The sequence below is a fragment of the Perissodus microlepis genome, chromosome 10 (genome assembly GCF_051167445.1).
Source record: "Perissodus microlepis isolate ML-2025 ecotype Zambia chromosome 10, ASM5116744v1, whole genome shotgun sequence".
Taxonomy (NCBI): domain Eukaryota; kingdom Metazoa; phylum Chordata; class Actinopteri; order Cichliformes; family Cichlidae; genus Perissodus; species Perissodus microlepis.
The window spans coordinates 24,863,702-24,879,786 of record NC_140470.1 but is presented as its reverse complement, the minus strand read 5'-3'; the positions used below and the strand labels follow the sequence as shown (position 1 = coordinate 24,879,786).

The 16,085-nt window shown below is 41.2% G+C and overlaps 1 protein-coding gene across 3 annotated transcripts in view; it reads right to left on the bottom strand.

Moving 5' to 3' along the window:
- Window positions 1-300: 300 nt before the first annotated feature.
- Window positions 301-16,085, bottom strand: part of ppm1e (protein phosphatase, Mg2+/Mn2+ dependent, 1E) — a 62,008-nt gene continuing 46,223 nt past the window's right edge. For all 3 annotated transcript variants that reach the window (XM_084940799.1, XM_084940798.1, XM_084940797.1), the window contains exons 4-8: window positions 12,701-12,900; window positions 11,355-11,543; window positions 10,940-11,083; window positions 9,857-9,950; window positions 301-8,971 (exon numbers count right to left, since the gene is read on the bottom strand). In XM_084940799.1, coding sequence (XP_084796925.1) covers window positions 8,043-8,971; window positions 9,857-9,950; window positions 10,940-11,083; window positions 11,355-11,543; window positions 12,701-12,900 — 1,556 coding nt within the window. In that variant the 3' untranslated portion in view covers window positions 301-8,042. The remainder of the gene's footprint in view (window positions 8,972-9,856; window positions 9,951-10,939; window positions 11,084-11,354; window positions 11,544-12,700; window positions 12,901-16,085) is intronic.

Here is a 16,085-nt window from a genome sequence, read left to right as displayed (position 1 = left end):
TATCTTCTATAGATTTATTTTTAAACCTGGTGGTTTTTCTGGTGGGCCAAAACAGACAAAATGTGAAAAAATGAAGGCAAAGAAAGAATTATATAATAATTACTTAAATAGCAATATTTTGTAGGTAGTTGATAATGCCAAATGTTCACATTTATTCCCAAAAACATGCCTGCAGACGGTCCTATTGATGCAAATGCTTCACAGCTATTAGATTCAATAAATTAAATGAGAATGCATCAGCCGACAGTCTTTTATGCGATGTCAGACAGTCACAGTTAAAGAAAAAGCATCAGCCAGAGACTTGGTCTAATCTTTATATACATAATTAGTCACCAGTTACAATACACATATTTATATACTACAGGAACACAGATAATACAGGTACTCAGTGTGTGTTTTACATTTTTTTTTTTATTATTATTATCATTTTTTCTTTACCTAACCTGCATGTTGAAGAAGAGCCAATCATGGGGTTTGTCTTCAAGCCTGGAGGACAAGAAGGGGAGAGGCTCTCACTCTCAGCCCTACTCCCAACTCACCACATACCCACTGGTCTACATTTGAGCAGTGCATAGGTCTCAGAAGTCCGGACTCCTTTTCTAACGCACACAGATGGCTTATACAAGTTTAAACATCCTGCCTCTTTTATCCCAGCTCCTTTTTTTTGTTTTTATAGAAGAAAGCTTCACATTCATTCTTCTATCTAATGCTAAAGCTGATCTGAGACATATTAGGACTCATCTGCAGATAAAATGAATGGGAAACGGACTTCATGGACTCGCCCATTATGCCCTTTCAAGTATGGCTTAACACAACTGTATTTTGTTGCATCCTTCAGCAGAAGACAAACCCACAGAGAGCCTTTAATGCAATGTCATTATTGCTTACAGAGTAAAAGAAAAAGCTTTTGTGTACATAGACACAGTGCAGATTCACAGAGGGCCCTATAGTTGGACGGTGATCATGGGAGAGCAGAGCCGAGCCTCTGCTTGCTTTCATCATGAGAGCGGGGACACGTCCGACTTGGAGGAACTTATTAAGAGCAAGCAGAGTGTGAGCGGGTTGGGGAGTGTAGGGTTTCTCAATCTAAGGTGGAGGATTTACCACAGGAAATGATGGCAAATGCTTTCTTTGCTTATACAGTGACAACTTCTGTGGTTTTTCAGTATGATGGGTAACACTGTATTCACATGAATGCAGCCAACGGGGATTCCTGATCACTGAGAGCTGTCACGGTTTGAAAAACTGAACAACAGGACACCGAAAACTACAACTGCACTGCAAAGCTGGAGTGGGCACGACTAAAACGAGCTTCAGAGTGTCAGTGTGCACACAGCGGTTTCCTATAGCAGAGCAGAACTGCCACCAAATATCAAAACCTCTTTAACATCAAAGGAGATCTCGTTCTAATGAAAAACCATCAAACTTAATGTAATACAGTTTTATGTTGGAGTAGACGGTGCAGACTGTGTGTTTGCTGGATATTTAGTGTTTCTCCGCTTGAACAGATATGGCTTCAGGATCTAAAATAATGCATCTGAAATGTATTCAGGCTGTGAGCGGCTCACTCAAGAGACAGATATGCCACCATAGTCCAATATTTCAACCCTAAACCAAAGTAAAACTGTATTAAACTAAGCATTAGAGAAATGAATGTAAATAAAATGAATTTTTCGAGTCTCTCCTAGGAGTTATTAATTCAGAATATCTGGACCATTGCTTTAATGCAAAAATCATTAAGTAGTGAATAATGGTGCGATTGTTCCTTTTTGTATGGTCTTGTACAGTTATGGTTACAGACCATTGCATCACTTCCATGCATTTGTATTTTGACTAACAACTGATCACTGATAGTATTACTGCTATTTTTCCCCAGTTTGTTCAGAAATTCATGCTTTCCAGAGGATGAACCCTAACAACTTTGGTGGACCCATGATTTCCCCTCTATCACTACCACCCATCTGTCCATCTTCCACTTATCCAATTCAGTGTCACACAGTGGGACCGGAGCCAATCCCAGCCATCATGGTGAGAAGCAGGGTACACCCTGACAGATAGTTTATTAACCTAACGTACATGTCTTTGTGACGGGAAGCTGAGGCACAGAGAAAACCCAAGCCGGCTCATGGGCTTGAACCCAGGACTGTCTCATTGTGCTGCACCACTGCTCCCCTGTGCTCCCCTGCAGTAAACAAAATATCATAGAAATGGACGCTGCCTTTTGGTGTTAGTGACATAATTTGGATCAGAGATGTTCGGCAATAATCTGGGAACCTGTCAATGCATTTGCAGGATTTTGGCCGGGAATTATAGGCGAGTCGCTTGTGGACGCACACCCATGCCTTTTTAGCTAACAGCTGGTGGATAGTCCAAGCTCCAGTTGCCAAGGTAACCCTGTAATGTATTTCCAACATTGTCATATGTCTATCATTATAACAAGACTCTGTCACCCGATGGCGGCTCTGCTTCCCCGGAGTTCGAGGCTTTGTGAAAGCTCTAATCTTTGAGCTAAAATGGTTGTGTTTGTAATGCAAACCTACTGATATGACTGGCATTTTTTAAGGCTGATACTAATAAAAAAAATCAAAGCTATTGCAGAAGATTAAGCCAATAATTTAATGTATGTTTTCCCCAGATTACTATTCTCATCTGGGAAATAGAGAGCGGGATGAGGATGAAACAGCAGCGAGGCCACAATCGGACAACACTCATCTCCTCACCGCCACCTCAGTGAGATTCAGACCGTCTGACTTTTTCAAGTAGATATCTCACCAGCTGATGGACTAAAACCATTGATTTACAAGACAGAATTATTATATGTACACTCCTCCAGCACCCAATTAACTCACATTACTCATAATATACACACATCCATTCCTAAGTGATTTTTTTATAATGACTTGATTTCCTTGGTTGCCTATCGTCTTCCCGCTTCTGGAGACAAACACTGCAGATACAGTCCCACAAAAAGCGATCCAGTGGCTGTAGTTTGTTGAGTGTCTGGACGGTACATTCCTCAAAAAACTATTCTTACCCTCACAAAAAAACAAAACAAAGAAAAACACCTCATGTTGACCCTCTTCACCAAGTCTGTCAGGACATTCTGGGACATGAGGTACATTCTGCTCATGCTCGTCACTATTCAGTCCACAGGATGGTTACAGGAGACAACAGCAACAGGGTTAGTGATGCTGGGTGTTTTGTCAGCCAGTGAAAGTGGATGAACTGTTTACAGATCCAGGTTATCACTAACATTTGGAAAGAGTGGAGGTACAGTGTTACAGGAAGAATTAATATGTCCACACAAAAGTGTAGCAGCCAGATTTTTTAGCCTTTTCAAACCTCAAAACACAAGAAACAAAGGTAAGTAATCCCATGGTGAGCAGGCCTCTTGGACCAGTGCATGGACTCACAGGCTGGAGGGTTGGAAGAGGGGGTACAGGTGGCTGACATCTTCAAAATGGGCTTCTGTATGCTAGCATAGACAATGAAAAAATGGGTGTAGCTTCCAGGCCTGAAAACTGAAGCCAGTATAGAAGTGCCTTCAACATACACTTTTTTTTTTAAAGGGCACCAGGAGGTGACTTCTCTGGCTGCAAAAGGACTTCTGGCCCTAGAGAAGCCTATGGAAAAATATAGCTCAGAGTTTCAGGTCATATCAAATAAACCGTCAGGTCCACTTTGTTAATTGTCAGAAAGGAGAATTATCCAGGGTATACTCACTGGCTAACAAGTTCTGATTGATCAGTTGTCGCATCGAGTTTCAAAACACTGAAAAAGTTCCGCCTAAGGCTTCGTAACGTCATGGTGGCTACATCCATCTTTTATATTGTCTGTGCATTAGCTCGTATTGTAACCTCATTAAATAGCTGCAATCTCGGTGGCTATTGTTGTTTCGTTTGGTTACCCTTGATAATCTGGATTTGAAGTTGGACTTTAATAACAAATAAAGCATGGCGAATATGTAAAAAATATATAGGTGCGCCACCTTTTTTATATATCTGCTCAGCTGGATAACTAGTTTACTAGTATTAAAGCAGACTAAGAGACAGATGGCACTAAATTAATCCAGAGTATGTGGGAGAAACAGAAACAATGGTGGCTAATGGAGAACAAAAATCCCATTTTTGTGGCAAAAATCAACAAACTTTTTAAAGTTTTTTTAAAATCAGGTTTTACAGGTGATTTTTAATGTCTTAAGATAATTTAGATAATGATTCAAAATAAATACCTACTTTAGCCCCCTTTAAAGTCTTTGCTGAGTGGTCTTAAAACACGGCCACTAAAAACATTAAAATCACCAAACACTGGTTAGTCCTGATCCGAGCCTTCTCTCATGTGGGCTGACATTAAAAGTCCAATATTAACAGCTGAATGTCAGATAGGATTTATACTGCTTCCATGTGTTGTTTTCCCCAAGCTTTAAAGAGGGTTGCATCAAAATACCTTTTACTTTTAACGCTTTACAGGGTTTTTGTTGGAGCTAATTAACTTTGCCCTCAGTACAAAAATTATTTTCTTTTGTGAAAAAGTTAGCATTCTCAGTAGCTGTAGAGGATGGTAACCTTCTTGTTTTTAGCTAGTTATGAGGGTATATTTGAGAACCTTTTACAAGGTTTTTGTTTCAAAATTGAATGACCCCATAAAAATACTAACCACAGCTATTGTTTGAACTAAAGTTTGTTGGCCAGGAATCAGATTAGTGCACGCTTCTGTATAAAGGTAAATATTTTTCAGAGTAAATTTTCAGTATCATTAGATTATAGCCATAGAGTATGGTGAATACAAAAGGTAATATATTTAATGCAAAGTGAGATTAGATTGGGTTTAAGTGTTATTAGTGTCATTAGAAAGGGATTAATGAGTCCAATATGAAAAAAACTGTCTTTGTAGTATTATCACATAAAGTCAGTCAGAGGATTATTGTTTGATGGCTACATGGTTCCTTGGTATTTATGATTATGAATTATTGTTTATAGGATCTGTACTGAGTGGATATTTGGGATAAGACATGAAAAAACAAACATAAATGGGAGGAATATCTATTCAGGCAAAGTGGTATAAAAACTGAAGATTTCTATGGCCTGATAAGATACCTGAAGTGAGCCTGTTGGACAGCACAGAGGGCCTCTCCATTGCAGAATCTAGATCAGATCCAATTATAAAGGCTCTGTGAAGCCATGGGAGTCAGCCACAGTGGATTTCTCTGACAGTGGCAGCTATTTGTCTATTCATGTGGTGTTGAAAGGAATTGGAAAAATTAGCTACCAACTGCAAAACATGCCCTGAAGTTACAACAACTCTGAATGTCTGCAAAAATGTTGCTACGAGACAAATGAAACAAAGTGTTTGGCTTATACTGAGAAATCTTTGATTAGTGGTGCAAATTCACATTTTCATACACATTTGTGATGAAAATTAATTTTGGAAATGTTTTCTTTAATTTGCCATAACTTTGGATAACAAGTCAGGTAAATCCATATTAATTCATTATAGCTATGAATATGTGTGTACTTTTTAAAGCACTTAGTAAGAAAATACAACATGTCTTCTTTGTAGCACTCATGTTGTTTTCACATTAAATGCTATAGGCTACATGAACAGCGGAAGTCGGAAGAACAATTTTCCCAACTGGGACCACCTAAGGAGGATGTGAATGCACAGTAGTAGCTGCACTATGTAATGTCGATGATATACTGTTATGCAGTGATTCTTTATTTACATTTTGATAGCTGTCTCTTAGGCTCCTAAGTTTTGGGGACACTGGCTGGGTCGCTTTCTTCATGACAAGTTGAAACCACTCCCACATCTGTACACTTAGTTAAACAAGAAGCCACTGCAAACCAGATGTCAATTAGCTTAGCTTAGCTTGAAGACTGGAAGCAGGTACCCTACAACAAAATCAGTTTGGGGCAGTGTAGCGGCAACGCCTCTTCCTGGTCTCTTACATTTGCTCAACATTTAAAAATGACATAATACTAACATAAAAGAGAAAGCCCAGTCAAAGCGGCATTATAAAACATTATAATGTACCTCACATGTATGACATCACCTCCACATTTTTCTATAATGTTACTACAACGTTGCAAAATAGTCTGGTTATTTTGCTACAAGAGAAGCATACAAACTTACCAAGTTCTTATGACAAAATGTAACAACGTGGAATTATGTAATATGTTTGTTGGGTAGTAACATAATAGTCTGCCGAAAGGTAGCAAAATATTAATGTTACAGTCTAGAAAAACTTGTATCAGACCCCACGTTATTAAAAACTTTTAGAAAATTTCCTGTTTCTCTGAATTAATAAATAATACAGCTGGAAAATACTGCATGGTCCTCCTATCTTGATAGACATAGCGGTGATAGATATTGGTGTTATCCATAAGTAAGCATCAGTAAGCTGAGCCAATCAGCTGCTGGTAATAGCTTCATATTTATCAGACAGATGTGAGAGTGGTATCATACTTTCTTTTTGGCAAAATAAAAATGTTAATCTCTTTTGCTGTTAGAGCCTCGTGATATGACTGGGCTGAACGCACAAGCCAGACTTGGCTTTAATGGTGATATGAAACAATGAGTGACCGGGTGTATAAAGGACATGGAGCTCAGTAACTCAGTAATATGGAAGGTATGGAATACCTGTGGGAAAAATGCTTTTGTTCACTGGGTTTTCTGTAAAAAACAAAAACAACCAAAACTATGATGAAATAGTTTTTTTTAAACCCGCTCTAAAAACCCCATTATCTCAGGAGCATATCACCATCTGGACTACATGGACTACATGAAGAATTTATTCAGGTAAGTGACTGCTAATCTTTTATAATCCGGTGCTAAGTGCTTTTATCTGTAGACAAATGTGGCTGGATAATGGCTGGGTCATTGACTGAATTGGAAGGGGCAGAACAGTGTGTGCTTCCAGTCCGAGAAACCAGGAGCAACAATTGTTCCGGCCTCCGCTTACGAATGTTATTCATCTGCCACCGAGGGATTGTTGAGGAGACAGAGAGGCAGACTGCGCTATTAGAGCTTAATTTAATGCTGGGTCGCTCGACATTCTCAGTAGCTTACTCAGAAGAAAAGATGATATGTGACACCTCGCCGTGCATTTATACCTGGGTATGACTGCACAGTGAGATGCAGAATTTTAAAAAAATGTGTGTGGATGATTACACTGAAGTTCAGTTAGAGCTACGGAGATAGATTTGACTCCCCACCCCCACCCCCCACCCTCGTCTGTCCACTTTGTGTGAATGAGCAAACCAGCAAAAGTAGTTTGGTGGTGGCTTATACATTTTATATATTGTAACAAGAGAGTAACAAGAAATGATGGTAAAGATGGCTAAAAGGGATCAGATCCCTGCAGTACATGATACTTTTGTCCACATACTTTTGACCAAGCCGAGCAATTTTTTCTTTATTTCATCCTCATTTTTTCCTTCTTCAAGTACCAGATTTAATCTTTTCTGTGTTGCATCTTCTTTCTTTTTAAAATGGTCTCTTCAAAATAGTCTGTAGAGCGACCAAGCACATAAATTAATCTTAAATGTGTTCAGACTGAATATGTTTCTCATCAACAAAACTGCTTCTAAATGTTTCTGGTGTCCAGTTCTTTCTGTTATTTGCCTTTAAATCTTCACTTATATCCTCGTTAATGAAATACTCAGACCTAAACTTTATGTAAGGTGCCTACGGTAAGCTGTGTCCTTCAGTCTGAACACATCTTATCAACCTGCACTTCCAGCTCTGGCTTCATTTTGACTGGTCAGTGGTCCCAATGGAGAATGCAGTTATGAGCTTTACCTACAGCATTGAGGAGTGGGGCTTGTGTTAATGGGCCAGCTTAGAATTGGAAACATTTCAGCTTAGGACAGAGAGCACCACTCCTCTGACAGAGATTCAATAATCACATAACAACTGCAGGAGCTACAACTACCAACTATCAAAGAAAGACATGTTGACGTGTTGTTGAAGGCAAAGGTGGATGGGTGGACTGCGGGGCAGGAAGGAGGGTTGAAGGAGATGGTTTGGTCTGGGTCACCTCTTCAGATGGTGGCATCATGGGGCAGTTGAGGCACTGCCACTCCGGATTTCCGGTTGGAGTAGCGCTGCATGTGGGGCAGCAGGGGGCCAGATGGTAACAGGCCTAGCAGCTCCCTGGATCTGCTTGGCAACCTCCGCCCCCACCGGCGACTACCATAACCGAGCTTGCGGCTTCGCCTCACTGCCTGGCCTAACAGCATGGCTGTGTGGGGCCACAGTGGGTCCGTGAAGCTAGAGATGCTGGACTCCTGAAGAGGGACACAGGACCTGCGCCTCAGTGCGCGTTCTCGGAAGATGTGAGAGGCGGCGAAGAGGTCGGGGCTAAGGCCGAAAGAGCCGCGGGTCAGCGAGATGCGGCCCTCCAGCGCCGGCCCCAGCAGGCTGAGGCTAGTTCTGTCCGTGAACGAGTCAGTTCGGTCTTCGTAGCCAAGGTCAGCGGGTGCTGAGCACTGCTGCAGGGGCCAGCCTCCACGGCTCTTCCCCCCATTGTCCGCATTGCTTCCTCCCTCTCCGCCGTCACGCTCTACCCTGACCGCTTCATCTTCCTCCTCCTGCTCCTCCTCTTCTTGCTCCTCCTCCTCCACCTCTGCTACCTCCTCCTCGTCCGCCACCTCTCCCTCCACCACACCCTCCTCCTCCTCCTCGGTGCTGGTGGGCAGTGGCGAGCGAGGGTCCCGCAAGAAGACCACTATGACAGTGATATTATCGCTAGAGCCCGCATCCCGGGCTGAGGCCACCAGCTTATGAGCTACCATGGTGGTGTCTCCAGCGTTCTCCTGGAGATGATCACTGACCACGCGCACCGCCTCATCTGGATTCACCGTGTCCCAGAAGCCATCGCAGGCCAGAATCAGGTAGTCTTCTGAACCATCCAATGGGAAGATGCCATGGTCTGCGTCGCCACAGATGTAGGGTTTGTGCTCCGAGTCACCTGTCAACACAGGTAACAGTTTAATCTGTGAGGATCTGCTCAGACTAAGGTAAAAACATCCAGGAACATCTCATGAATCAGGAAAAGGAATCTAGTAGGAAATTATTTAAAATAATAACATTATATTTATAATAACTGCTAATAGTGGGATTAGCATGTGTACATGTGCTGCTTTAAATGTTGGGGTGGGTAGGTGGGGGGGTGTTAAAGTTGTTCTCTATTAGAGTGATCGCTGCCTTACTCTTACATTTAACACCCTACCTTAAATCTAACTCTGTTTTAGGGTTACATTGTAACTTTAACCTTAAAGGAAATGTTTAACTCTCGTGTTAGTTCTTGAAGGGATGTGAAAAAAATAAGAGTGAAACGATACATTAGGGTTAGGCACAACTTTTCCTTTCCCTCTAGATAGCTGGATCAATTTTTCTGTAAGGAAGCTACTTTTGGCTGCTCCCTTATTCACAAAGGGTCACCACAAAAGGTAGCTCTGCATATTTGATTGGTAGATTTTTTTACTTCCTGACTCAAAACCTCAAAGGGATTTGTCTGTATTCCTCGGACTGAACCGGGGAGTCTTTTCCTTGCCAGGTAAACGTGTAAGCTGCTAAACTTGGATATGCTTTTACGGATGTGTTTTAATGTCATTTTATATTCGTTTTTTGTCTTTTCTGTAGCAAATGACTTCTGTCGTTCTTTTTGGATGAGCAGTTTTCAAGAAGGGTACCACCCACAGCCTGCCCACAGTTTGCCCACAATCACACATATTTCTCTTTTCAAAAGAGAAACTTTATGATTAACTCAATGTGACACGTTTAAGGGTCATCTATGAAGCTACAAAAATGTATGAGAAATGTGCAGTAAAAAGAACGTGCATGAAAAGTTTACCTATCGCTCTGGATACAGACAAGCTGCCATTGACCCTCCACGTGCCGAACCAGATCACACAACCTCCGAGAGCCTCGATCCTCTGCTTCTCATCCTGCAGACACAAAATGATTGTAATCATCTTGTGCTGCCATTCTGCAGCAGAAAGCCCAGTACTAAAGCACAATGCTTTGCCCGCCTCTGCCCTTAAAATCTGAAATGCTGGTGCTGTTTCTAGATTAATGATGCTGGAAACAGGCTGGGATGTAGCAAGGAAGGAGGATGGTGTCCTGTGTTACTATTGTTGTTGCAGAATTAAACAAAGAAACACATGGTGAGCAATAATGGAGTGGAAATTTTGCGACGAATTACAATAATGAACAGGAAGTGGAAAGCTCATGAAGCACAAGTTTTCCTATATACAGATTTTTAAGGGAGTTCAGTTGTTTGACTACGACGTGCAGGTACTCAGCAGGTTCAGGTACTCAGCAGGCAGGTGGTATAATACTGCTCTCACATTTGGTTGTGAAATATAAAACTTTGGCAGAAATCACCCTAAAATATCACTAAATAACACATTATATCTCATTTGTTCTCATTTTTTTTTAAAAGAAGTGTAAATTAACAATGTGTTGTTTTATCTGAGTTTATTGGTGCCAGAATATTTTTTTGGCTGTAACTATTAATCTACGAAAGTTCTCACCGCCTGCCAACTGCTCAGAGAAAATAAATATTTTGCCACATAACGCCGTAAAATGGAAACTCAACGTTTTTACACTTCAGTACTTGTGCCGATTAAATCAACACAACACAGTAACTGGATCTTTACATAATGCAAGTGCAGAAATGATTAATCTGAAATCCATCTAAGTCAAAATGCACCAACGTATAAAACAACTCTTTATTAAAGATGATAAATTATTGTTATTTGTCTTATCCTGGCCACTGTCTATTTGATCAAGTTTACATCTGATTGACTGCCCCTCACAAACAGAAGGTCAGAACAGCAGGTAGGCGTGGCTGCTAACAGAGTTTCTACAATCCACAGAGAAATTCATAAAGGACTCATCATGTCTGAGGTATGAGGAGACTGAGTTATCTCACCTCTCTGTCTGGTTTATGTGGTTTCATCAGCTCCACCACCTGCCCTCTCCTGACCAGAATGACCTGGGAGTCTCCAAGCCAGGCCACGTACAACGTCCGGCCCCGCAGGAACGTCACCACCCCTGTTGTGCCGCAACGTAGGTTCTGCCAGACAGACACATGTCACAGTGTTCTCAAGAGCAGCTGCATCACCACAAATACTTTGAAACGAGCAGAAAAACATTGAGCTGTTTAGAAAGACACCTCTGTCTCATTCTTATTAAAATTGGACTAGCTGTTGGAATTATACTCATAGCATAAATATAATAAATAAATAGTGGCATTCACCATGAGTAAACTTAACAGTACTTCATAGTTTAGGAATACTGTGCAGTAAATACTACTAAATGGTTTCGTCCTTGGATTATGTGGTTACCTCTCGCGAGGCCTTCTTCACAAAGCGTTCGTCGGTGAGTTTGAAGGCTCTGCAGAGCGCCTCGCTGGGGTCCTGGCTGAAGGATTCCTGCCGGACTAAGTTCACGTGAAGGTGATTGGCTGCATAAATGGCAGCATCCACACCTCCATGACCGTCAAACACAGCAAAGAAAGCCTGCTCTTCCTGATCCTGGCAGACAGGAAAAAACGTGATTTTGTAGGCTGGACTGCATGGCGTGAAACTCCCATATCACAAAAACAAATTTCCACAGTTATCTATTTGGCATTAGACTTTTGATGTAGTCCCTAAATACAGTAAACTCAAATGACTTAATGGCCTAATTGGTCAAATGATGTAATGTAATATTGAGACTGCAAACATCACAATTTGGATATATCAAAAGTTACTATATGCAATATTTGCTAAGGTATTATATATAAAATATACGGAATTACAGGTACTTAAATGCTACATATGGGTCCTTTTAGCATGATGGTGGGTAGTTGCTAGGCACCATGATGATGAAATAAGATCCTTCAGGGGCCCAAGATGTACCTGGCTGCTCAAGGTCTGATCATGTAGGAGGAGTTTAGGGGCAACCAAACAAAGAGAGAGAGAAGCTGGGTGTTTAATATGATTTGTGCCAAATCGACTGCATTCTTTCTTATTGCCAGCAGGAGGCGACTCCTCTGATTTCAGAAAACATTTTACTATGGAGTTTATGGTCCTAATGTAAGTTTTCGAGCCCTATTTCATCAATAAATAATTAAATAAAACAGCTTGAAAAGGGTTGTTGTTGCTAACAGAGTACAAAAATAGAAACAAGGGGCCAGAAATGAGCATAAAAGCCCCCCTACCTTAAGTTTAGATGTTGTGTCTGAAAGTTCATAATACACATAGTATATGTATTAATGTTTGATCTGATATTGTCATGTTAGTGTTGTTTCTGGATAAACAAAAGTAACGTTGGTCCAGGTTCAACATTGTAGTGATGTCATTGTTTTGCGATGTGGAAAGACCGTCCCACCACACACAAAACCATAACCCTGATCTCATAACCCTAACCTATAGCCCCGTAATCCTAAACCTAACCTAACCTTTTCCTAAGTGGACATCAGCAAGTTTTTTTCAAGTTGCAACGCTATGACATCACGACAATGTGATTGGTCAGTTCCAATGTTGATCCCGGACAATCATTATTGTGTTGATCCAGGATAGTGTATTAATTAGGTTATGATTGACCGTAATTCTGACCCATGGCTCATGAGCTGCAGTTTGCTGACCTCTGGCCTAGCGTAACATATTTAATGCGTGAGTTTTTGTGAGTTTTTGACACTAACCCCTACCTGAATATTGAAGAGTGTGTTGAAGTCAGGGATGATGATGTGCTTGTCCTCCATTTTGCGCCGCATGTTCTTGATGGCGTGGATGGACGTCTCATAATATGGCTGTGGACGACGGCGGAAGGGGAGCTCCTTCAGCCAGAGGCAGCACGTCTCAAACAGTCTATTAAACACCAGCCGGGCCAGCTTCACAGACTCCATCTCTGACACACACAAACACACACACACGCGATGAGCAAGGCTGTTCTATTTTAGCTTCATTGCTTCCACTGTTGGTTTGGAGCTCAGTTTATAGAGCTTGCACTTTTGAAAGTATACTCTATAAGAGATGTATCTTTTGAACATCAAACAGTGTGTCTCTAGGTGCCTCTGAAAGCTGTCTGAGAGGTGATCGCTCAGTCTGCAGTAACAATAGCTTCTAATAGTGACACAGAGAACTGGAAAGATAAAGAAAATGTGCATGAATCACTCTTACAGTTTAATCCAGTTTTCTTACCATAGCGAAAGTAAAACAATATTTCGGTTACCCTGAAATGGCACATCTGTAAATCTGATCATTTTTGTGACCATTTAAATTTATATGATAGTTATTTATTTCATTTAAGGAAAGGTTTAATGTAGGCTTGCAATAACTGTTTGAGGTACAAAGTACATTTATTTTTTTAATGTCAATTAGCTGTTCCTCAATGAAATGTCAGGAAAACACAGAAAATCTTCAGTGTAGTTTCCCAGAGTCCAAGGCAACATTTTCAGATGTCTAATCTAAAACTCAAAGACATTCAGTTTACATTAATATATAAACTGCAAAGATTCATGTTTGAGAAATTAGAAAACACCTGGTGTTTTTGCTGTTCAAAAAATAATGAAGGGAGCACTTATCGTCACAATATAACACAACTTCAGGGTTATCAATCTGTCCAGTTAGGAAGCAGAAACCATTCTGAATCCATGTCAGCTACTTTGGTGGAAATCAAAGTGATTAAAGGTGCATTTGAGAAGAAACAACAAGACAAGCCCTAAACAGGGGATGGTTTCGCAGGTGGTGCTTCAGGGCATCGCTTTCTCCTTCTCCTTCCTGACTGATTTTTCTAGTTTTGCTTTTTGCTGGTGCCTTTGTCACTGCTGGCAACAGGGGACGGGACCTGCAGCCCATTCTGGTTATCCAGCTAGACCAGCTTCTCCAGGATTTTAGACAGCATCTGTCTAATGAGCTCAGTATAGACCTGCCAGCTCTGTTTCCTGGTGAAAGCCAGTAGAAGTGCATTTTTCTCATCTATGAGCACAGGCCCCACTCTAGGACGTTGGGACCTCATGTACGTGAATATCCTGGCCGAGGTCATAATTTACAGGACTTTGGCAGTTTTCCTCCTGTTCTTTCACAAATAAAGGAGGAGATCTCGGCCCTTTTGAGCCCTTGTCTTGCTCTCCTACAGCCCATCTCCTTATATCTCCTCCACGCTCTTCACACAGGAAACCTTTTGATCGTGGAGAAGCTGGACTCCCTGTGCAACAGATACCATCTCGTGGTAACAGCAGTGATCAGGACACTGGCAAAAAGCAAAACTGTAGAAAAAAAAGAGCCACAGCGGAGAAGGAGAGAGCAATGATCTGTGGCCACCACCTGCAAAAACACTCCCTTTTTGGAGCTTGTGTTGTTGTTGCCTTTCAGTGCACCTGTCGTCAATTTCATTTGCATCAAAGCTGAAATGGACTCGCAGTGGTTTCTCCTTCCCGACTGGAGAGATTAATATCCCAGACGTTTGTGTGTCATACTATGATGATCAAGTGGTCCCTTAATTCATTTGAGCAGTGCATTAAGTGATTACATAAATGAGCATAAATACATTTTCTGGTAACTGATCAGGATAAGCCATTGCAGGGGTGTGACGTCTGTGTCTGTCACCATATCAATTTATTTTAATTTACCGACTCGGTCTTCAACAAAACCTCAGTAGTTAAGTTCAGTTAAGTTGATAGGGGGGGATTTAATAGCTGAAAATAATTATGTGTTAACATTGTTATCTTGCTACTTCTTTGTTCCTATATTTTCCTCTGGCAGTTTTTGCTCGTACTGGCCAGATGGAGAGGAAAAAAGAAAGTTAATGAGTCAAGTTTCGAACCTACATTCAGCTTACAACAAGAGCATTTTCTTTAATGAGTAAGTATTTGAATAAATACACCTTTTTATTGCTTCATGTGGATCACAGTTCCAATTTTTTGGTTGCACCGTTGCCATTTTCATCCTTACAGCACAGTTTTCTGGACAAGGTTTAATATTTCTCCTGATAGCAGAAGACAAATCGTCAGTAACATTTAGCAAGAACTGCTTTGCGAGAGAACCGTAGCAGAGCAAATGCATTAGCGTGCATTGCTCGTATCGCATTTTTATTCCAAACAAGATGTTGTTTTAGGACAATTTCTTTTCTTCTTACCCCCACAAAAATTAAAGAAACATGGGTCAAATTAAAGTACTTTATCCCTGGGTAGTCCCTGCACATCTTCCTCTCAGAGAGATTTTACAGGGTGAATTAAACTAAAAGGTTCTTGTCTAAATTTTTCTGCTGTGTCAAAAAAAACCCCAACAATGACATTTGAAAACTCCTCATCCCCCGGAGGAAATTACACCCTTGTGAACAGAGGCACTCCAGGGGCCTGTTTTACTTTGTCAGAAAGGCAAAGTCATTGGCAGATTTCACTCAGGTACACAAGTTAGTGGAACAGAGGCGAGCCTGTAAGCAGAATAGGCGCTCGCTGTAATAACCACGTCTGTGCGAGTATGTGAGCGTGACCTACTAATGCTAGCTGCCAATATTATATTCTATCCTGATTTTTTCTCTCTCTTCTCACTGTCACTTTGCTTGAAAAATATGGCATCAGCGAGATGGAGAGCCAGCTGGTGCTGCATCCCATTCCCCCCACTCATCCTCCTTTTTAAAAGTATGTGCACATCAAACCCATTGTCCTGGTAATAAACTGCACTTTGTGAGCCGAATGTTTCACGCTCTCCTCCCGTCTGTCTTGGTCCAAATGGAGATGTTGTAAAGGTCTATTCATAACACCTTGCAAATAGTTGGAGGGGAAAAAAAAGAGAATTGTGGCGTGCAATGAAGCGGCATCAAACAGGATGTGATCGGCTGTTACACAACACAAGAAGCACAAGCAGAGAGATGGTGGTGGTGGTGGTGTACTCTGAGCCTCACTACAACTCCAGCAAGAGCAGAACATTTACAACCTTTCTACAGCTCCTGATGCTGGATTCACTGTATGCGCTTCGCCCGCTTAAAGCAGGAGAACTAAAGAGAAACTGGTGTAATGTAATGGAAACAAACCCAGTCTTTATGCTTTTATGGTTTTAGTAAATAATGAGTGTTTTTGGTAATTGGATTGC